The 24,083-nt window shown below is 38.4% G+C and overlaps 1 protein-coding gene across 6 annotated transcripts in view; it reads right to left on the bottom strand.

Annotated features, from left to right (window-relative positions):
* The window catches only part of kcnq5a (potassium voltage-gated channel, KQT-like subfamily, member 5a), a 138,819-nt gene extending 119,781 nt beyond the window's left edge, over positions 1 to 19,038 (bottom strand). For all 6 annotated transcript variants that reach the window (XM_053621397.1, XM_053621404.1, XM_053621396.1 and 3 more), the window contains exon 1: positions 15,904 to 19,038. In XM_053621397.1, coding sequence (XP_053477372.1) covers positions 15,904 to 16,196 — 293 coding nt within the window. In that variant the 5' untranslated portion in view covers positions 16,197 to 19,038. The remainder of the gene's footprint in view (positions 1 to 15,903) is intronic.
* Between the last annotated feature and the right edge of the window lie 5,045 nt (positions 19,039 to 24,083).

The raw sequence follows: 24,083 nt of genomic DNA, 5'->3' as shown, positions 1-24,083 counted from the left end.
ACCATCTACATTGTCAGTGTTGGTTGGACATGTTCATCTCCATATCATTTACAGCAAAGCATATACCATCAGATCGCCTTCAATACAACCTTGCAATTATTGTTGAATTTATAGTAACCATCTGTCAAACGCTGGCTTAGTGACCACAAAATAACAACCAATAGTTTTATGGCTTCCTGCCCAAATGTCAGTGTATTTAGGCTGCAGACAAGAATATCTTCTTTATAAAAAAAAAAAAAAAAAACCTGCCCAAGTGATTAATAGCTCTGAGTGGAAATGAAAGAATGTTTGACTTTACATAACTAATTATTATTATTATTAGTCATTAGTTATTAGTAAGATAATGAGAAAATGAGGGTGTGCATATGAAAGGTTCAACTGGACTGAAATACTTATATCCTTGTATTTATATCTCTCATCTATGTTAGATAGAGAGACCACAAACACTTGGACCAAACACTCCTTCAGCAATGTCGTAGTACGGTAGTAACATTGCTTTTATTTTGAGTAAACCAACCAGGAATTCATCCAATTAAATACGAGAAACAGCAGAGAGGCTTTGAAGAATGTAGGAATGTAGGATTGCCTGGTTCTAGGTGTGATGAGCTATTTTGGCACAATTATTGACTACAGATACACCATGAGAAAGTCAATCAAACTCAATCAATCAAACGGAGTAATACTTGACTGATGGGCTTCCCAGAGGTGTAACGGAAAAGCCCTGTCATTGCGAGATCAAGGTCAAATCCTGATGATGCCACAGCCATTCATGGTCGGAAGTCCAAGAAATTGGCCCTTTTCTCTTAGTGGGAAGGGAATCAATATTTCAATCAGTGCAACACTAACCAATCTTGAGCATCTGTGAGCTTATATATACAGAAGGGAACAGGAAGCATGTTCCTCTGACCGTGTTCAGTTGCCCTGTGAGATCTGGAGTAGAGGTGTGTGTAGGTGTATGTTCTTTTAATCCCACTAGTTCCCAAAGGAATTCTGACCAATCCGGTCCACTCCTGCAGTTATTTTGGTTTGCACCCACCTGCAATATTTTTTGTACAAACTTAGTCGGTTCTATTTCTCAAATAAAAATATAAACAAATTAGTCATTTCAACCGTAGTAACCCTGACCAGAAAAAACCAGTTCCTGCGTTGTGCAGTGCCACATGAGCAGCTCCCATGTTAATGAACATGCCTCTCTTTGATCCACCATCTTCATATCAATGTATGTCTATATACAGAATTTTCATATGACCTTAAAAAAAAAAATACTGGCTTCTGCTATTTTTGTTGGGTCCTGTGGGTCCCAGTCCCTATGCACCCCCTTTATCTAGAGGACCTTCTCTATTTGTACATTTAACAGAAAACACACACACACACACACACACACACACACACACACACAGGAAGCTATAAAACACTGATAGAGCACCAGAAATGTATGAATCTAAGAAGCCATTGCTAGAGATGGCAGGTGCCTAATAAAATAAACCCACCCGCTGCTCTACAACTGCACAACCAACAAGCTCAGTTTATTCTAGTGAGAGTTATAAAATCGCTCACAAAACATACCTGCTCTATTTACGCTAAATTTCCTTCTTCACACATTATTAAAACGCTCTGTAGGGCACTAAAATAATCACCGAAAAAGAACCAAACTAGGTCCTAGTGTAGTGGTGTGTCAGTATAAACAAATGGAGCAATAAAAGAAACTGTTGGCTAAACAGCATCTCAGAGAGGTAATACACCACTGAGAATTTCATAGGTTACCATGAGAACTGGGGAGAAGCTGGAACATCCTGATCAGAAAAGAGCATCACTGTTTCACATACCACTGTTTCACTGTCATTGGAGCATAGCAGTGATAAAATTCACTTTTACTGCTGCACCAACTGTTCTGAATCACGAATGATATTAGCAGAGCCACCTATAAATGTCTTGTATACAGTTAATAACAGTTGTTCTTTTTTTTGTACCTCCATTTCTGTTTTTTAAAAATGTACTAAAATAAATATGCCAGAATAGTTTGTGACAAAACAATTATGTCAAATTACTTGTGAACAGCACCCTGTACTTTGTGTCTTGATATAGCTGTAAGGTTCTGTAATTTGTAAAACAATCTGTATTTAATGTTTTTTTTAAAATATCAACCTTTATTTTATTATTCCATTACTGCCACAAAGATGTTTAATATTATCATGGCAGGTAGTTTCATGTTTTAAAGTGTTGGATCGCAAACATTCAAACATTTGAACTGACTGATTGTAGAATCTTCTTTGCTATGACACAAAGAAGGAACACAAAAAGAAGTTAGACATCACATTCGTAAACACACATAAACATGCACACAAATTCACACTGATAATGATGTACTTCAATTTGATTTGTACAACTTGTTCCAACTACGTGTCTGCGCACAGTACAGGAATCCTTCAGACTGCACCAGACTCACATAATCTCATCTGGTTAAAGTGAGGGGTTTCTTTTCCCATTTGTGGAAAGCACAGATAGAAAAAGGGAGACAGACAGACAGACAGAGAGAGAGAAAGAGAGAGAGAGAGAGAGAGAGAGAGAGAGAGAGAGATGGTAAACGACAGGAACAATTTGATTATTTACTCGAATGAAGACAAGTAGAAAAGAAATCTCTTAAACGGAAAATAAATAAATAATGTTCAGGTGTCTATTCTTGGAAGAAGTTATTAAAATTAAATATTACAAAAACAACAAATAACACCAGTCTCAAATCCCTAACAAAGACTCAGCTCGGCTGGAAAATGACTTTTTTCCCACCAAACTTTACCTCCCATTTGGCAAAGCCAAATGTGCGTGTGGTGTCCCACTCACTTTTACCCCCATTGTCCCTGTCACTGTTTCCCCCTGGCACAAAGAGTGATGGGGCATATGGCCAAAGCCACCAGTGGCTGGAGATCATCTCCAGGTTTCCTGTGGGCCTGTGGCTGCTCACTGCCAGTCAGAGCCATGCTATAACAGACACCCCCACCTCGGCAACTCGCTCTGGCTTTTATCTAATCTCAGGTGCCTCCACTAATGGCTTAATGTTTCCTCTGTCCTTTCAATCGGTGCGTTTCCATTTTCTCTCTAATGTCTGATTCCCACGCGCTTAAGTATACAGTGGCCTTTCGGAGACATCATCATGTGTCTCATGTTGCTACAGCATCACTTCCTTTATTTTACAAGGTCAGTGGCAGCAGGACAGAATGTACTCACTGCTGGCACTTCATGGCGCACATTGTCATTCTTCATATTTTTAAACTAGACAGTTGTCCCTGGTGAGCCTTGTCTATTACACTGAGGCCAGGCTTCCAGAATCCAGAACTTTTGAGGCTGGGGTTGAGGCTTGGGCTGTAGCCTCAGCTGAAAACATGTTTAGTGGACTGGGTGGTCCAGCTGTTGTACTGGGAAGCACAAATAAGAGTAAGGACCTCTCAGTTCTATGCTCAGTGGCCCAACACAAACAGGAGCAGGAATGTGGAGTTCTAGCTGTCTAATATGAGCGCATGAGCAGAGCAAGATGCAGAAAGCAGATATCAAGTGCCTCATAGCCTCATACTTCAGGGATTATGAGTAAATAAAAGTTATATATAAATCTCTCATAAAAAAATCTTAATTATCCAATAAAACCTATTATGACGCTTGGTTTTCCATCTTCTGCCAAGTGCCAAGAACAATAATTCTATTTCACAATCCTCACCAGAGCACAAACACACTCTTTCAATCTTACAACAAATCCTAAACACAATTTTATCTATATTAAACCCATGTCACTGTGTAGATATAAAAACTAGACCTAGAAGAAACTACATTCTAAATGTTAAGCAACATTATAAAAATCTAAACGTGTACAAAATGAATAACCCACAAATGGTCCCTCTTGCTTTCTATTCTCTACATAAAAGATTGGATACTGTGTTGATTTTACATTTAAACAGTGTCTGTCCTGTACATAATAACACACTAGTGTAGTTTAGATTGTCTGCTAGATACTGTATTTTTGGAAGGAGTATTTCACATTATCACACAGTTATTCACTATCTATTCATTATCTATTAAGTTTATAACATGTATCATTTTAGTTGATACTCAGTGCACATGCCATGTGCCTGAGGTGGGCAAAAGCCTTTTGTATCCCCAATTTGAGAAAATGACAACAAAACGTACTGAGCTAACTTGTCTTGAAATGTCAGCTGAATCCTGTATAACTTCATCATGTATAAGCGGTACGTAATAAAGCAAAAGACAAACTGCACACAATCTGACCCTGAGAGTGTATTAAAAGCTTGCTTTAATCATGATACTATTAATAATGGCTGGTAATCCACAGCACTGAAGAAGAAGTTTGGTGGTAAGCGAGTTTTAGGCTGTTGGGGTAAAGCTTTCATTAAGAGCTGCTGTGATACAGGCAGGGTGTCTGATTCGGGGCCCAGAAAAGAGACAGGACTCGCGAGGGAGTTTCGCTGCACAGAGTAATATGTCACATCTTATCGGTTAAGGAATTTAGCAGCGTTAATTCTCCACATTTGGAGAAGACAAAATGAACTGATTTTGTTTGGCTTGTGTAGTGTAAAATTATCAGCTCTCTGAATGCCTGGTGTTTCTCAGAGTCAGGACTTGGATCACAAATAGATGTTGGCATGAGTATTGTGTAAATAAGTTTTGTGGTTTTTTGTTTTTTTTGCTTTTTTTTTCATTATCTGGTAGCAAATTAAAAAAGGTAAATCTACGGCATGGCTTTGGAAGAGTGACGTGATCATAAGATTCTCTGATTCTGACAGAATCGAAGGCTACTAACAAAAATAAAATCTTCAAAATGGATTTTTATAACAAAATAATGTAAAATTCTTGGGTTGTGTAAGCACTAATAATCAACAGTAGAACAATATTCCATCTTTTATGCTCTGTAAAATGTGTACGTTTAAAGAAAACTATCAGAAATACACTGTATTTAAGACTTAAGCAATGAAGTCTGTCACTGGACTGTTTTTATTTTCCCCCATAGATGCTTATATTATTTATGAATATGTTGACCTGCATTGTCAAAATACACTGAAAATGGCCTACTAATGGCCTGTTAATCAGGTTAGAGGTATTTAATTAAGTCTTATGCATTAACAAAAATGTATATATTATATATTTATTGTAAGAGTAACAGTTAGCTAGTTATCTAACTGTAGAGTTACAAGCCAAAAATACAGCAACAACAAAAAACAATGATGTTTCTCTTATTTAATCCCAGCACACTCTTCAGAAGAGTATTGAGTACGGAACTGAGTAAATAAGAGTTTCAGAGTAAATGTCGCTTCATCCATAGAGCAAAATGACTTTAGCTCTCATAAATGGAGAATGATAATGCTTTTAAAATACAAGCCAGGCATTTTCAAATAAACACAAATATGAAAAGATAGGATTTATTGGATTTCTTTTTGCATGGTCATTACTTTTTTTTAAATTTCCAGTAAAATTGGACCAATTCCAAATGCTATTATGGAAACTCATAGATTGGAAATATAGCAGTGGTATTCAAAATCAATTGTGTTTACCATAAACTGTCGAAAGTGGAACACAATCTACTGCTCAGAAGATATGTGGAGACAAACAATGTTCTGCATGGACATTGCAGGAAATATCTAGAAGTTTTTTGTATTGTGTCTTAAAAAAATCTATACAAGACGCTACATTTTATACAATAATTATTAATTAATTATACTTAATAATAATAATAATAATAATAATAATAATAATAATAATAATTTGTTTTAAATAAGTTATTAAACAATTGACTCATTCAGACTGACAAAAGACTTTGCCTGTAAGCAGCCAGTGAACTGCCCTGAATGTGAGTGAGTGAATGAAAGAATGAAGGAATGAAAGAGTAAGGAAAAAAAGGAACAACTTGTAAGTACTGACTTCATTAGTCCTTGAAAGAAATTTATTATCCCTGTAATCAATGTTCTGTATTTAAAAAAAAAACAAACTACATTGTACATTAACAGAGAACTACATGGGAGACACTATGAAACACTGTATCCTTCAATAAATAAATGCAAAATTTGTTTTAAAAAAATCAGCTAGCAAAAGTTTTTGCTATGTGGTACATGATGTACCGCTGAGCACAGATTACTTCAGTCATACACTTTGATGTATGTTACACAGTTTTGCTGCCAATTCCTTTAAATGTTGTTACTCTTTATCAGATACCATATAAAAGGATAACAAGCCAGACTAAATAAGCTGATCCTGATGTTCCTGATTGCAAATGAAAAAGCTAGCATTGTTAAATACATCTCATTAGCAGTTAAGCATATGTGCAAAGATTCCATCCTCACGGCACATCAAAGCAAGTTCATGAAAAATCACCACAACAAAAGCAGAATCTTGAAAAGGCCAATAAAACGTCTGTGTTCATGACACCACAGCTCTCTTTTTACTTTTCCCTGCTTGCAAAAGAGATTAAAAGAAGGCAGACTATTTAATGTTTTAACAAATTTCCAACATGAATCGTTCTGAAAGTGTTACATTATTTTTTACTTTGTAGTAATATGTACAATAACCAACCCTCACTAGTTAAATCGCAGGAGCACACAATGACACGTAAGATGAGGGAACATTTTTGGTTAGTTTCAACCATGGACTCGATCACAGTAAGAACTTAATGTACTATAATATAGTTTAGAGTTTAGAGTATTTAATATTAGTAATGGAAACAAAACCACAAAAACTTCACTTCGAGGGGCAGGTCTGGGAAGCAAAAAAAGAACCAAACAATAAAAATCAAAATGAGAAAGAGAGAATAATTTCTAAGTTGTTTTTTTTTATCTCAGTAAGAAAGTCTGCTTCCATTAAGACTGTACTCCTGTAACCCTCGTACACCATGAAAGCAATATGAAATCTTTTATGTTTAATTTAATTTTTGTGGGATACAAAATGGAGAACAATCAGAACTGCAGTCAAAGTGGAATGTATTTGACTAAGTCAAACATCACTAGCATGCCATGATCAAAGCAGCGTGCAAGAGTAAATGGGAACACAGCACAACATCCTCCACATGCACTGCTGCAAAACAGCTTCATAATTGCATCAGAACTCCATTTTGTTTCGGAGAAAAAGGGTGAGGCCTGCCTCTCAAATGCTGGACCACTGTGCATCAACTGTAAAACTTATATCTAGAAATGAACTAGGAGAAAAAAAATTGTATCATGATAAATAATCACTACTCCTTTGAGTAACACTAATAAAACATCTTGAACACTGCCTTCTTTTTTTTTTTTATTCACAAACAGTCAGTATTTTTCAGCATTCATTCATCTACAGCAACCGCTTAAATGCTTCCATGGAAACCTGTCTGAGCTGTTCATTTGCCTGAATGGTGAGGCGTGTGTTTGACTCTCAGCTCGGAAGCGCAGACACAACAGGGTGCAATAACAGTTCAGGAATGCTTACTGTTTTGGTCAGTGCACATTTGCAGTGCCTTGCTGAGTCAAGCTAACAGTAATTGAAATAAATTTGATAAAATGCAATGCAAAGCAATGTTGCTTTGTGATTTACAAAGGCAGAGTAAGATTTTACAAAAGTATTAGAACTGTAGAAAAACCACCACTGTCATTATCTCTCAAACTATGCCCAGTTTAGAAGAAATGGCTACGAGCTGTTTGGGAGCTGAAAGACTCGGCTCATTTGGTGAGCTGAGCTAAATGATCTGATTCACTGAAAAAGAGCCCAAATTTCTTGTAAATATGGTAACTTCCTCCTCACAGTGGTGATGCAATAGTCTCTAGAGCAAGTCCTGATTCAATTCAATTTAATTTATATAGCGAGTTTAACAATGGACATTGTCACGAAGCAGCTTTGCAGTGATCCAAATATAAAATTTTAATTAAAATTTTTAAATGATTCCTTATAAGCAAGCTAGAGGCAATGGTGGCAAGGAACAATTCCCTGAAAACCTCCCTGATGGAGGATAAAGTACATTTTGAGACTAGGTGAGACTATTTGTGTTCACTGTCCAAAGTGCTGCACATTCATAAATATGATACTTAACAGGCTACAGGCTGGTGTTGCTCGGGTTACTGTCTGTGGGTCTGTTCTGGGTTCTCTGGTTTCCTCCTACCTCCCAAAAATATGTTAATAGATGTACTGGCAAAATTGCCTATAGGTGTGAATTACTGTGTGGTTGTGTGTGGGACTCCATGTGATGGGCTAGTGTCCCATCCAGGGTATATCCCTTTCTCATACCCAGTGTTTCTGGGATAGGCTCCAGTTTCATAGCAGCAATAACCAAGATAAAGTATTTACTGAATATGAATGAATGAAATTAAAGTTGCCATGAAAGGCACAAACTGCTTTAAGCAAAGTTGTATATATTTTTCTGGGAAAACACTAAAATACACATTAAATTTCCTTTTCCATTATATTTCTTCATCTTCGATAAAGGAGAGTTATCTTGTTCTTTTAGTGTTATTTTACTGACTGACCATTAAATGATGTAAATGCTGCCCAAACATTGTTCTTGAAACATGCAATAATGCACTATACAATCATTATCAAACACCAGCTTTGTGCTAGTGTTCACCTTTAATGGACAAAAGTGTTGTAACTGAAAAAAGTATAAACTATTCTTTTAAAGCAACAAATCAGTGGAAACCACACAATACTGCACTCATAGGTACTTAATAGAACAGAAATTGCCTGGCAATGCTTATAAACTATATTCCATGTTATGTATTCTCTTTTATGGGCTGTCAAAGCTGAGCACAGCTCTATCCATGGGATTTCAGCTCTGTCTAATGTCAGGTGCCCCTCGAGGTGATCAAAGATTTTCCTTCCACTTTTCATACTCCCCCAGGAACACAGGCATGACACCATGTTTATCACCATCTCTTTGCACATATTCATGATCTGTAATTTGTTTGAGTTTGTCTCAGATCTTTTTTTCCATTGAGTGAGAGCCAATGCTGGGTTTAACACACTTTTAACTGTGAGAACTAGCAGCTTATGTTTTATTTCGAGAGACATGTTTTGACTATGATAGCAGTGGGAACCATCACAAATGAAAGAATCTGCACTGGTTAAAGTCAAAGTGATCATCACATTGAAGTGCCCAATGTCCTCGTGGCCCACAAAATGACCATCCAATGCAGGTTACGTCAACAGTCAGTGAATTAACAGGTTTTGTTCAGTTCTCATTCCCAGCCACACACGCAGTAAAGACAAAACGGCCTTATCAGATGATGGATGGTTCTCACTTGCAAAAAGTGCATGGAATGACAGGAAACGTTTCCCATCACAAATCAGGGTCTGTAAACCTTGGTAGCTCTGTAATTTACATACACCATATGGAACGATCCATACAAAAATACAGATCCTTTAAAAATAAATTCTACTTTTGGCATTTCAAAAACACTGAAACTTTGTTTTGGCCACTGAAAAAAGGAGTGTTTTTAAAGCACTTTCAGGGCACCATGCACACACATACTTATTCACACCTAGGGGCATGTTTTGGGAGGTGAGAAGAAACCAGAGAACCCAGAAGAAACCCATGCAAACATGGGGAGAACATGTGAAACTCCATAGAGACAGTAATCCAAGCTCAAAATGAAACCTACAATCATGGAGCTGTGAGGCAGCAACACTATCCACCCAGAGGGTGAGTTATTGTAACTCATACTTTTCCAATGGTTCTGTGGACAATAGCTGTGTACAATATAAAAGCTGCATCCCAGTGTGCAAGACAAAGTACTTTGTATTCACTGCTGTATGACTGACCTCTTTGTGCTCAATGATGTTGCACAAACTATATAAAGGAGTTATTTTTAAAGAAACACTGTCAGTTGCAATCAAAATGATTCAATCCCCCATTGCAAATCAGGTTCATTGTCAAAATTGACAAACGTTTTGCAATAAACAAATCAAACAAAAGGATTTATTTTTTACATCTTACATATTTTTTACCCTTATCCAGAGTGACTTACATTTATCTCATTTATACAACCGAGCAATTTTAGGGTTAAGGGCCTTGCCCAAGGGCCCAAAAGTAGCAGCTTGGTAGTGCTGGGGCTTGAACTCCTGACCCTCTAATCAGTAATGCAGAGCCTTTAACCACTGAGCTACAACTACAAGTGAAATAGGTCAAGACAACGAATGCTTCAAGTGGTTTCCCCAAATTCAACTGAAAATGCAAATTATAATGATTTCTCCAGTTTCAAAATTATTCAACCCCTTCATGGCAAGCATCTTTAGTACTCAGTAGAGTACTCTTTTGCAGTTATGACCTGCGGCAAATAACATGCATAGCCAGACACCATGCTTGACTGTGGACAGAGTATTATTTCTTCATTCTTCTTCCTCCAGACATACCGCTGATCCATTGTGCCGAAAAGTTCCAGTTTTGTTTCATCGCTCCACAGAACAGAATCCCAAACCTTGTGTAGCTTATTTTATATGATTATGAGCCGACTTTTCTTGTGCTGTTGGGTCAGTAGTAGTGTACGTCTTGGATATATAGTATGGAAACCTTCTGCACTTAGTACGTGCCTTACTGTTCTCACTGAAATCTCAGTGCCTGTTGCCAACAAGTCTTGCTGCAGGTCTTTTGCAGTAACTCGAGGGTTTTTCACAACCTGCCTTCTCAGAAATCTGGTTACCAGCCATTGATTCATTTTTCTGCCCCGTCCAGGTATTTCATTAATTTTCTGCCCCTAGCAAGTTCAGGTATTTCATGTGTTCTAGCTCAAGCACACCTGATGCAAGTAATGAAGCCCTTGATTAGTTGCATCAGGTGTGCTTCAGACAACACCTGTTTTGCATATCTGTGCTGTTGTGTGGGATTCTATTCAGGGAGTTGAATAATTTTGAGACTGGAGAAGTCATTATAAGTTGCATTTTCAGTTGAATTTGGGGAAACCACTTGAAGAATTCATTGTGTTGAACTATTTCAATTGCTTTTGTTTGATTTGTTCATTGCAAACAGCTGAAAGTCTGTAAATTTTGACAATAAAACTTATCTGCAATGGGGTTGAATCATTTTGCTTGCGACTGTAACAGGGGTGTAGCACATCAAACTGTTTAAACTGTGTGAATGTGTGAGTAAACTTCAGGGTCAGGTACTGTGTGCAATCTACAAATAGTCAGCATAGATATTTCTATTTCAACTGCCGGGGTAGTGAGATTCACCTGGATAACCCTCTGGTGCATGTGAACATGAAAGTAATGAAATGAAAGTAATGAAATGACATATGTCGCAGTATTTGCAATAAATAGCATTCCCTTTCTTCTTGCCTCATACACACATGCTGGACCACATGTACACCATATGGCACTGCTTAACTGCTTGTGACTGTGGTCAGAGATACAGATGACCTGTGCTCCGCAGCGTCTCTATGGCATTAGCTTGGAGTTGGGTTTCTCGTGAGTTAGCTCTATGAACTGCTCTGAGTTTTTGCTCAGTAGCGGCACACATCTTTCATCCTAACAATGGCTTGGGTTCTCCCTCAGTGCCATTTCCTCCTAGCATTTCACATCCCCCATGCCGTCTAGCAAACCTGTGAATATGTGTCACTAGGCTGGTTGAGTGGGTCTCCCTTGCCATACTGCACACTCTCTCCCTGAGCTAAAATGACATACGCGATCCATACCTGTGCCGTGCGTGTTACAGGGTGATAACTAAAGGTTATGTAGTTAGAAGTGGAAGTGGCAACATAAACACTCTACCAGTACACCATTACATCAGGCAAGTATTAGTTAAAAGTTTTGGATCTAAATGCACAATGTCAGACATGCATGCTACAAAAAAAGTAAATGCCAGTGGCATTTGGCTTTCTGAAATACATCACTTTCAACAGTGCTTTTATTTAATTCCAAAACAGTGAAAAACATGGACTTCATAATTATTTTGTTGTGTTTTTATAGCCTTGTCAGATACTACAAAAGTAACATTGGGATGAAAAATACACTCACTTTGAATATGACCATTTGTGCACGCAACACAGCATGTGCGTGACACACCACAGCTGCTCAGTGATTCTATTCATTTTACACGCATCAAGTATGCAGAAACTGGGGCATTCCTTTCTGTGTTTTCATGTACTGGTTTAGTATAAGTTGCACAAGTTTAGTATACAGTACAAATGTCTGTTCTGACTGCATGATTATTACAAACATAGAGTTTGTGTATATAATTGCATAAACTTCATCCTGGTGTAAATTGCACTGTGCTTACATGGCTTTCTGGGCCAATATCATGATCCAAATTATGTCTGCAATTATTCTGCAAATCCCAACTATCCACCCGGTTACGTTCTATTACATTTCAGAACATTCAAAAAAGTAAAATCATTTACAGTACACGGACCCCTCTGAAAGTATAAGAATGGCAAGCCCAAATCTTTTGTTTTTGCTATACACTGAAGAAATTTGGCTTTCATTTCCTGATATTTACATCTAGATCTGTTAACAACTTAGAACATGGCACGTTTTGTTTAAACTAGAGATGCACCAATGTATCGACCGATAATCGGTATCGGCCGATAAAGGCATTTTTCACGGTATCTGCCATGATGATCAGGGCCGATTATATCCTGTCAATCAAAAGAGGGCGGGAATACACATCGATTTCGTGCTGTGTGTAAAGATGATGCCTCTTGTGTGGAATGATGAGAAAACTGCAGTTTGTAATCTCTGCACTGCTAAAATTTTACACCGGACGCTGCAGCAGTGAAGCGGGAGTTTTGACGCTAATACAGCAGAAATAAATATCAGCATGGCTTTTGAGAGGTGGCAACAACTCCGAGATAAGAAGGGACTGAAGACTGATACAGAGATGGCTTTTTTTCTGGTGAACAGGTAATGACATTTCAGTGGCTCAATAGGTAACTAGCTAACATTAGCACACTTATTTGCTTGATTCAGCTAGGTATCGAGTTTCCTATGTTGTTTTTTGTTTGTTTGTTTGTTTTGTTATGGTCAGTGTGGTAAAGTGCACTTATTTTCTGCTAGCTACGAGAGAGAGCAATTCACCTCTACTCCAAGAAAACCTTATCCACTGCCACCTCCATAGTCAAGTATTGGAGCTAATATACAACCCGTATGTAAACCTCAAACCACCAGATTCATCGCCACAGAGGAGAAGTTCTGGAGCACATCCCATGTAAAAACAAAAAATAATAATAAAAAAAAAAAACTCTGCAAGTAACTTGCAAGTCCATGTTTCAAACAGAGATGGAGAGTTTGAAAACGTAGAGAAGCAAAAGTTCAACACTGCAGCTTTAATTGGTCTTACGTTAATTTACTTTAAGGCAATCTGTTCCAATACTTTTGCTCACCAAAAAATTGGGTGGTCTGCCACCAAAGGTGCCATGTTCTAAGTTGTTTAGCAAATCTAGATGTACATATCAGGAAATTAATGCTGAAATTCTGATCTAGCGTCAAAACAAAAAACAATACAATACTTTCGGAGAGGGCTGTGTATATTAACTCAAATTCCAAAATCCATCCAAGGGGGATAACCAAGCCTCCTGCCCACAAACACAGAGACACTCAATAGGAAATCATTTGCTTCTGTGGTGCACAAATACAGACCACAGTCATGTCAGTCTCTGTCATAGCACTTATTCTTATGTTCGGTCAGTTTGGGAGAGAGATATGTAGAAAAGATGATAGACCTTTTCATCTCCCTCACTGTTGTCATGTCAGTCAAGTGGTGTATTATGGAGATGATTTGTTTACAGCAAGTAAAATGACAGGACTAAAGAAGTGGCATGAATATTATAAATGAATATTATAAAAGAAGGCTACCAGTCTTTGTTCAACACAGCATGATTGCTAGCCTCAGTGCGCAAGAGTGACTGATAAGACACTTGGCTCTAATAAGAGAAATTCCTGCACATATCATAACCAACTGTGGAAATATTCTTGTGAATCCGTGCATGAAGCAGGTGTACTGGTGTTAATGTAGCAGTGCACTGTAGTGACTTATATCAACAGCCAACGCACGGTCATTTTAATTCAACAGATAAAATTAATACTAATATACTCTTCACATCATCATGCTGAGACAAACCATGGTGAATTTGTTCTCACATAGCTAATTTGGTTTGTCTAGTTTCAGTTCCTTGGTGAGGTTCATGTGCCTTTCACAATCAAGTAGTTTTTAGATTACTGCTGGGTAAGAACAGATTTTAAACAACGCTATCTTCATTTTCAGTAGCAAAACAACATCTCTATTGTTAATGTTATCTTGTTGCAACACACAAATAAATGTCTTTGTACATTTGTACATTTTGACATAATAGAATAAGGACCATAAATAAATTCTTTATATAAAAAAAAAAAAAAACAGCAGTATTCAGCAAGCCTAGATATTAAATAGTGGATATAAAAGCAGGCAGTAATACCTACAATAAAACTGTACATTAAAACCAGACAAGGTTAGAACTAAAATGTACAAAGTACTTGTGTTTAGTTGCTAAATGTTTCACCTGAGGAAGAAAAAAAAACAGCTCTATTCAGTGAATAACATACAGCAAGTTGTTATATTTTTGGTGCCAACATGCTCCAAAGAGTGGACCTGCACCTGATGAAAGGAATGTCACTTCTGTCTTTGTGACTGGTTTCCCATCTCATGTCCCATGATTCTCAAACAATTATCCAACTGCCTCAACGCCTTATAACAAAAGCAAGCTTCACTAGCACCACTATAAAACTTCTCTTTTTCAAAAACAGCCCAAAACTGTCATCTCTAATAAAGCACCCAAAGCATCACTGTAGTTTTAACACTTAATGCAGCTTTATATGGATGAGCTCTCTAGACTGAGAATCCTCTGCATCTTTGTTTTTCTTGGTCAGTTAAATCTGTGATAAAAGTGTGATGTTCTAACTGCTGTGGGACGATGTGGTCTCTGCAGATGTAACAACTTAACCTCTGTAACCTCTGCTGTGCTGTCTGCACAAATAAAACAACAACATCCTGCCTTGCAACCCCTCTCAGCGCCCCAATCATACCAGCCAAGTGACAGCTCGCCTCCCCTGCTCACATTACACAGCAGCTTGAAGAGTTCTCTTAAAACGACGTTTGCAGAAAGTCAAAACATTTAGCCACCAGTGGAGAAAAGGTTTCACTAAATAGCAATATCCTGAGTACTGAATTACCTTTCCTAGTGTTTATGTGTGCTACGTGGGAATGAAATGAACGCCCTTATGATTTTGGTGTGTGAGCATTGGATATCGCTGATATCAGAGTGCTGAGTATCAACCGATACCACACATCTTACGTTCAAGGCAGAATCTGTGTGCTCAGTCAACTCACATGTTCATGACATAAAATGAACCAAATAGTAAGTGGATCAAAACGGAAATCAAACCATAAACAAAACTTGTTTTTTGTTTGTTTGTTTTTTTTAGACCAATGAGTGTCCTATTACTAATTCTCCTATACTCAAAACCTTTTGAAAGTGTTGATAAGGACATGCAACACAAGTCCTCCTAACATATTTTGCATTTGGACTGGCCACTCTGTCACTTATGTTGCTTGGGTCCAGAACAAGTGTAGTACACTCCCTATCACAGCTGCTGTGCTGAAATGAAACACTGCAGCATTTATTACTACAAATGAAAATCTTTCACATTATCCCCACAAATATATAGAAATATCTGGTGGGAATAATATCTAAAGCCTCAATTAACATTAACATTGTGTGCATATTTTGTGTCAAGTAAGAGTGAGGGAAGTCCTAAAATGAATACAATAACGTCTAATGTCACATTACAGGAGACATAAAAGACAAAAATGAATATTTTATCGTGATGTAAATCTGTGCGCGTTAAATCAACAGGTGAGAGCTAAACAGATGCATGCTGTGCAACACATGGAGAATGATAGCGTAGAGAGAGAGCACTCACACGAACGCGTGGTAGACGAAGGCCCAGGCGCGCGGTCTCTCCAGCACGTTGTACAGGTAGTTCTGCAGCTTCCGGTAGCGCACGTTCCGCCGGCCGCTCTGCGCGCCGTACGCCAGCGGCTTGCCGAGCAGACTGAGGCGGGCGCCGCGGGCTCTCCTCGCACTCTCGGCGCTGCTCATCCCCCCGCGTCCGCCCTCCACATCCTTCAGGCCGTAGTTCTCGGCCCGGCGCCCCGGAGACGTTTTCATCCAGAGCCCAGAGGTGCTTTCGTCGCCGCCGTGGTCGCGCGGCATTGCATCGCCAGCGCCGGCTGGACACGCGCGCTTGGCACCGGCAGGGCGCGCATATAAAGTCAAGTGCGACGGAGAAACTTTAACTAGAGCTTCGGTCACAATGTTTAAATTCTCATCAGCGGGGTTTGTCTTTATTAGAGCTCACCGGATACAACAAGGGTCTTCGTCTGATGCGTTTCACCTGCTTACAAGTGGCGGGCATCCGCGCTGCTCTCTCGCTCTGTGTGCATGAGCCGCCTCGAACCCAGACTTCTGAAGAAGTGTCACCATGTCAGGGGTAGAAATCTGATGAGGGGAGGGCACCTGCCGACACCAACGTAAGCTTCTCGTTCCCCTCCCTCTGTCCCTGAGTGCGAAAGATACGCTCTTTTACTCAAGCCCAGAAACACACACACATACACACACACGTGCGCGCGCGCGGAACGGCTTCAGCTCTCAGTCTACCGGCGTGTGTGAGACACTTCAGTGCAGCTGAATCCGTTATGCAGCTTCGCCACAACGCAGACGGCGCTTCTGTCACCTCCCGTAATTTACGCAAGAAATGAGGTAGGGCGTCATTCACAGATATTTAACGAAATATCACGTTCCAGAGTGTTTTTGCCACCTCAGATCGACTCGTCCTGTAAATGTCCATTTATGTCAGTGTTAAAGCAGAGGGAGAGGGCCGTATACGGAGAGCAGAGCCGAGGCTCTCTCTCTCTCTCTCTCTCTCTGAAGGAAAACATTAACTAAATAACTGGCCAAGTGCTCGACGAATTAAACAATAAAACTAAAACTAAGGGGAAACTAATAGCGTACTATTAAGTACTAATATTTACGCTGGGTAATACACTCATATACTGTTCTAACAGCTAATTAGTTCATAAACAAGACTTCATATAGTTCACAATAAAGTCAGGAGAAGGGCTGAAACAAGCGGTTAGCCGGTTAGCTTTAATGAGTTACTGGTTCATATTTACTCACTGTAGAGGAGCGGGTTTCTCACAGAGGACGACTTTGGGCTACTTTACAAGACGCACAAATTAACAAGATTCCTCCATATTTAGACAGGAGTCATTTTTCGTATGTTTCCTGTCCTTTTTTTTTGTCTGTTATACTGCCAGCTTTTAACCCGTGAGTGATTTTAATAATCAAGCTCCGGTTCCGCCACCGCCGAAGGACAGTCGCGCGCTCTCCATTCCTGCACGCGGGGAGCCGAGCGCCTGTCACGCCAACCACGTGACAGTACAGTACTGTACAGTACACACACACACACACACACACACACACACAGAGCTGCTAGCTACTGTAGCTATCTTTGTGAGGTACTTCCACTGGCAGTTATTAATACAGCTAATGAATGTTATGCCCACTCTCTTGTTTTTTTAAAAAACAGCCGAATGTCCACATGAGGTCAAAACAGTCAGATACTCCTGTCTTTCACCTAAGTTTAAACATTAAACCACTAAAACATCTACAGTGCTGTGAAAAAGTACTTGCTTCCATCCAGATTTCTTCTGTTTTTGTGTAGGCCTATATTTCATACTAAATAGTTTTAGATCTTCAAACGAAATACTGTACAACGTAAAACAAAGGCAACCTGAGTAAACACATAATACAGTTTATTTATTTATTTATTTATTTATTTATTGAAGCAAAAAAAAATTATCCAACACCTATCACCTATGTGAAAAACTAATTGCCCCCTTAAACTTTAATCGGACAGTGCCACCTTTAGCAGCAATAACTGCAACAAAACGCTTCCAATAACTGGAGATCAGTCTTTCACTTACTTCTAGGATAAGGATTTACTCCTGTGCTTTGGATCACTGTCTCGCTGCATAATCCAGTTGGGATGGAGTTTCAATTTACATTGACATTCTCCTTTAGGATTTTCTGATAGAGAGCAGAATTCATGTTTACCTCGATTACTGCAAGTTGCCCAGGTCCTGAAGCAGCAAAGCATCCCCACACCATCACACTTCCACCACCATGCTTGACTGTAGGTATGATGTTCATTTTGTAGAATTCTGCATTTGGTTTATGCCAGATGTAATGGGACCCTGTCTTCCAAACAGTTCCACTTTTGACAGAACATTCTCTCACAATCTTTGAGGATCATCAAAGTGTGTTTTGGCAAAATTCAGACGAGCCTTAACGTTCTTCTTTGTTAGCAGTGGTTTTCACCTCAACACTTTTCCAGAGATGCCATTTTTGCTCAGTGTCTTTGTGATAGTAGACTCATAAACAGTGACTTTTATTGATGCAAGAGAGGCCTGTAGTTCCTTTTGATGTTGTCCGTGGCTCTTTTGTGACTTGCTGAATGAGTCGTTGCTGTGCTCTTGGAGGGAAGGTTCTCACTGTGGTTCTTTGGAGTCCCAGAGCCTTTGAAATAGTTTTGTAACCCTTCCCAGAGCGATCACCTTCTTCCTCATCATTTCTGGAATTTCTTTCAGTTTTGGCATAGTGTGTTACCGGGTAAGACCTTTTAACCAACTTCATGCTGTTGAAAAAGTTCTATTTCAGTGTTGATTTCATTGACCAGGGTTTGCAGTAATCAGGCCTGTTTGCGTCTAGTCTAGCTGAACCCCATTATGAATGCAGTTTCATCGATTTGGGGAGTTATCAAAAACATTTTCACATTGGATACATTTTTTGCTTCAATGAATAACTATCATTTAAAAACTGTATTTTGTGTTTACTCAGGTTGCCTTTGTTTTGTCTTGGATTCTGTTTTAATTTCTGAAACTTTTTAGTATGAAATATACACAGAAACAGAAGAAATCAGGATGGGACAAATACTTCGTCATAGCACTGTATTTGGAAAATTAGTTGAATAGTCCTGTCCCCCTTACAAGTGCAGATATGGTTTTTAAGCACTGATTGTGGACCATTTAAACATCTGTGGACATCTAATTTAAAGCTGATTCCTCTTTGCTACCTTTGTCCAGAAAAGCCTAACATTATGGAAAAATTGAAAGTACATACCAATAACTAATAATTAAACTATAATGAATTATTTTATATTGAATATTTTAATTTATACAAATAATGTCAAAAATGATTGAGTAAATCAAATGATTGAGAATCAAATAAAAGAGTTTCTCTTATAAAATACATATGGGTAAAATGGGGACAGAACTGCAGCAATTTTAAAAATGTAACAAGGTAAAATCTTTATTAATTACTTACTGTACTTCAAGTATTTAGAGATACACAAAGTTAAGGCATGACTGGACTGTTGTGCCTATCTTTACAACAGCTTATAATTAGCAAAGCAACATGCTCATTATATGCTTATTATAGATTATATGTACAAAACAGACCCGCACAAAAGTGATCACTCACATGAGTTATTACACACATATACACTCTAAGTATGCCATATTTAAAATAAATAAATAAATAAATAAATAAAGTAAATAATGAGCTTTTAAACTGCATGGTGTTCTTTCATGCTCATGGTGTTCGTCATGCTCTTTCATAGACAATAGTGTAAGATGGAAAAGCCAAGTACAAATACACTTGTGCATACAAAATTCCCCACAAATGAAATATACTGTGCATTTCAGTAGTTGTAGTTAAGAAGAGTGTGAGATCATGATTGTATTTCTCTGGCAGCTTCCTGACAGAGGACTATGCCAGTGCATGCACTGAAAGTGTTACACACAGTTAACAGGAATACACACTCTAGTGGCATGAGCTTGTTATTACAGTTTGATATTTAAAAGGACTTAATGCTTCTATGGCTATTAAGCAATTGCTGATGGCAATTATGATTGGGTGATCTACGTCCATGCCACATCCTCCGAGTCCATCACCCTGAAACAGATTTCTGCAGAATATGCAAATGACATGGTGCTGAGGGATGGTGAGAGGCCAGATCATTTGGGTAACAATTCTAGTCATTGAAATAGTGCACAGATTAAATGGCCATCAGGATCAAGGCAGTGGAGTATGAATAACGAGTCCCAAAATATTAGCACTATATTCATTTGAGGAATGGAGCTCTGGAACCTGTATGCTTTTTTTTTTTTTTTGCATATTTGTACATCTTAACATAAATCACCACCTGGTTAAAAATGTTAGAAATCTTTTCACAACCTTGCTTTCAATTCCCACACAGCCTAAAAGCAGACAAAAGCACAGTCGGTGCCAACCATCTTCTGGGAACTACACCTGAGTTCATTCTGTATCACTACTAAATACAGATCAGCTGACAGATAGTTTCAGTACTGCTTTCTGTTCAACCTAAACAGGAGCAAAAATGGTAGATTTTATATAACAAACAACAAATGTAAATGTAACAAATGTTAGGACAGGTGGGCAAGCTGAATTTTTTTTTTTTTTTTAAATGAGCAAGTCAGGTGAGTAGTTTAAAAACTGTTCTTTTGTATATGTTTCTCCAAAGTAGTACATACAACTCCTCTGAGGGTGAAGAAGCCTTGGGGAAATCCATCAACAAGAGCTGAGTGACCTAATCTGATATTGTGTCCTCAGCAGTTGACATACTACCTCACTAGGAAATGATTTTAGCTGGTCTGTGGGAACATATGGGAAATATCTCAGCAGGCCAAAAATTGTAGGAATTTTTAAATATAAAAAATACATAAAAAATAAACTACACAAAATGAAATCATGTTACTGTAGAGGAGTGGTATTAATCATGTAATGCAAATAATGCTATTATAACTATAAAAACATTTGTCTTATTGTCAGGAGATCACGAGTATGAATCCAGACCGTGCCACAGCCAATGGTGGTCAGGAGCAACATTAGCAAATATTGGCCGTGCTCTCTGGGTGGGAGGGATGGTATTACCCTTACTGTCACTCACAAAGAAACGAGCCAACTGTGAGGGTCTATAAACTCATGTATATTTAAGAGTGGTAGATTGTGCTTTCCTCCAAGTGTGTTCAACTGTCCTGTGGTGCAGCGTTGAAAAGATGTGCTCGGCTGGCTTCACGAGTCTTAGCCCTCACCTTCCCCAGTTGGTAGCTGTCGTACAATAGTGAGCTAGCTTTTGGGTGGGAATTGTCAGGTCATCAAATTGTGGAGAAAATGATCAAATTTTTAAAAATAATTAATAAAGTATAGTTCATTAGAAGACAAATTAATCTGCATTAAATATTCATTAGCTATAGAATTGAAATTGCATATAAGATTTCAAATTAATATGGTGTAAACTTGGGCTATTTCGGGTTTAAATATTCATTGTTTGAATTAGCAGTTTCATCAGATAGCAAAAAGACCTCTCCAATTAGAACTGAGTCGCTTTGTTGTTGTTTTTACATCTTCAGAGAATACAAATGACTAGATCAGCAGTTGACTAGATGGATTATTAATAAGATGTGTAATACACACTGTGTCCACATGGTGGGGGCTTTGGGTTGTTGAAAACTGATGCATATTAATTTATCACACTCACAATACTATGAAATAAAAAGAAAAGTTTTTAAAATGAAAACAGTTATTATTTGATAATAAATGCATTCTTAGTTATAGTTACAAAATTGCAAAAAATGTAAATAAATCACATGAATTCACATTCTAGCCTATTACAAATTATCAAATCAGTAATTAACATATTACTTGTTACTTAAGTAATAAGTTTTTGAAAGACATGTATTTAAAATCCCTTAATACATTTACTTTAATACTTTAGTGAACTCAAACTAAAAAAAAGCTCTTGAATTGACTGAAGGCAGAAGTCACTCGTGTTTATAAGCATAAAAAGTCTGCGCTCCATCAGGGTGGTTACATTTAAAGCACGAAAAATGGGTTCTGATAGTCTACTGCTTCTAATCGCTGAACTTATATTGTCTTATATGAGAAAGTAAAAAATTTCATTAGGCCATGAACCTCTAGTGCTATTAGATGAAGGATGAACTGTTTAAATTTGGTTTTAGCTTTATACTCACCAACCATTTTATTAGGAACACCTGTAATCCTGCTCATTCATGCAATTAGCATGTGACAGCAGTGCAATACATAAAATGCAAATACAGGTCAAGAGCTTCAATTAATGTCTGCATCAAACATCAGAATGTGGGAAACGTGATCGCAGTGATCAGTTGGTTGATTTCAACTCGTCTTTTTTTCAGATTTTCAGCTGTCCAGATTCAGTGAACCTGTACCCACTTCTTGGCTGACAGGAACCTAACGTAATGTGGCCTTCTGCTGTTGTAGCACATCCTCCTCAAGGTTCAATGTTTTGTGTGTTCTGAGATATTTTTCTGCTCACCATGGGTGCATAGGGTAGTTATTGAAGTTACCATAGACTTCGTTTGTTTGTTTGTTTCACACCATTCTTTGTAAACTTTGAAGACTCTTGTCCATGGAAATCCCAGGAGATCAGCAATTCCTAAAATATTCCCATTTAGATATTTGATATGAACCTTAACTGAAGCTATTGACCTCTATCTGCATGATTTTATGCATTGCACTGCTGCCACATGATTGGCTGATTGCACAACTACATGAATGAACAGGTGTTTCTATTAAAATGGCCGGTGAGTGTGTATATAATGAGTCTTTATTGGTCACATACACATACATTACAGCACAGTAAAAATCTTTCCTTCACATACCCCAGCATGTAAGGAAGCTGGGGTCAGAGCACATGGTCAGCCATGATGCAGCACCCCTGGAGCAGATAGGGTTAAGGGCCTTGCTCAAGGGCCCAAGAGTGGCAGCCTGGCAGTGCTGGGGCTTGAAGCCCTGACCTTCCGAGCAGTAACCCAGAGCCTTAACCGTCAAGCCACCACTGCCCCTACTATGTTCATCATAGTAACTTCTAAATATATATTTAGCCATATTTACAGTGAGAGTGATATCTGTATTATAATCCTATCTATAATAGTAATTATACCCTAATATATTCTCTAAAATACTCAAGTATCTTGCTAGTAGCACGTTCTTTTACTGCTTTATGTTTGTGACACACTGATATGATCATGTCTGAATAGTAGTGCAAAGCTCTGCACAAGCTGTTGTTGTCATTTAAATGGTCAGTTTGAACAGCTGACCATGGATGTGTCCTTTACTTTAATTTCCTTTTTCTTCTATAATGACCTCAGTGCAACACAGTGTACATGAAGTAAACCCTAACATCTATTTATTAAGACTTCCAAAGCATCTATCATCCTGTTAGAGTTTTTGAAGCTGGTTATCTGTTCCATGAAGACCTAAAAGTTTGACCCCTGCTGACATGGTTTGGGTCTACTTGTCCTCTTAGAGAGGCACGTCACGGCATCTAATTATAATGTTTTCCTGAATATTCATCTTTAACCTATTGATGAAATATTTCTATACTGATGGCAGTAGTTTCTTTCAGGATGACAATGTCTCCATCCACATGGCATGAGGGCTCACTGACTAGTCTGAAAATGATGTAAATGATATGCTACACTTTTCCCAGTCATCAGATTTCAACCCAACGGAACACTTATTGGAGATTCATCAAACCACCTTCATCAAAACACTAACTGAAGAATTATCTTTTGAAAGAATGGTGTTCATCCCTCCAGTACAATTCCAGGGACTTGTAGAGGTGCATTGACACTGTTCTGGTGGATGGTGGTGATCCAACAATTTACTAAGTCAATTTAGTAAATTGTTGGATCATTACCAATTGAAACACTATGGACACCTGAGTGTTGAACATTGCATTTCAAAACCATGGGCATTAAAATTGAGTTGGTCCCTCTTTGCTGCTATAACAACCTCCACTCTTCTGGGAAGGCTTTCCACTAGATTTTGGAACATGACTGCGGCACAGGCTCATATTTGTGCCCATTCAGCACAACATTCAACAAGCATGCAATAGGGCAGGCACTGATGTTGGGCAAGGAGGACTGGTGCTTATCCATCATTCCAATTCATCCCAAAGGTGTTCAGTGGGGTTGA

Source organism: Ictalurus furcatus, chromosome 3 (assembly GCF_023375685.1).
Source record: "Ictalurus furcatus strain D&B chromosome 3, Billie_1.0, whole genome shotgun sequence".
In the NCBI taxonomy this organism is placed as follows: Eukaryota; Metazoa; Chordata; class Actinopteri; order Siluriformes; family Ictaluridae; genus Ictalurus; species Ictalurus furcatus.
Note: the sequence above shows the minus strand (reverse complement) of the source record. Positions and strands in the feature narration are given on the sequence as shown.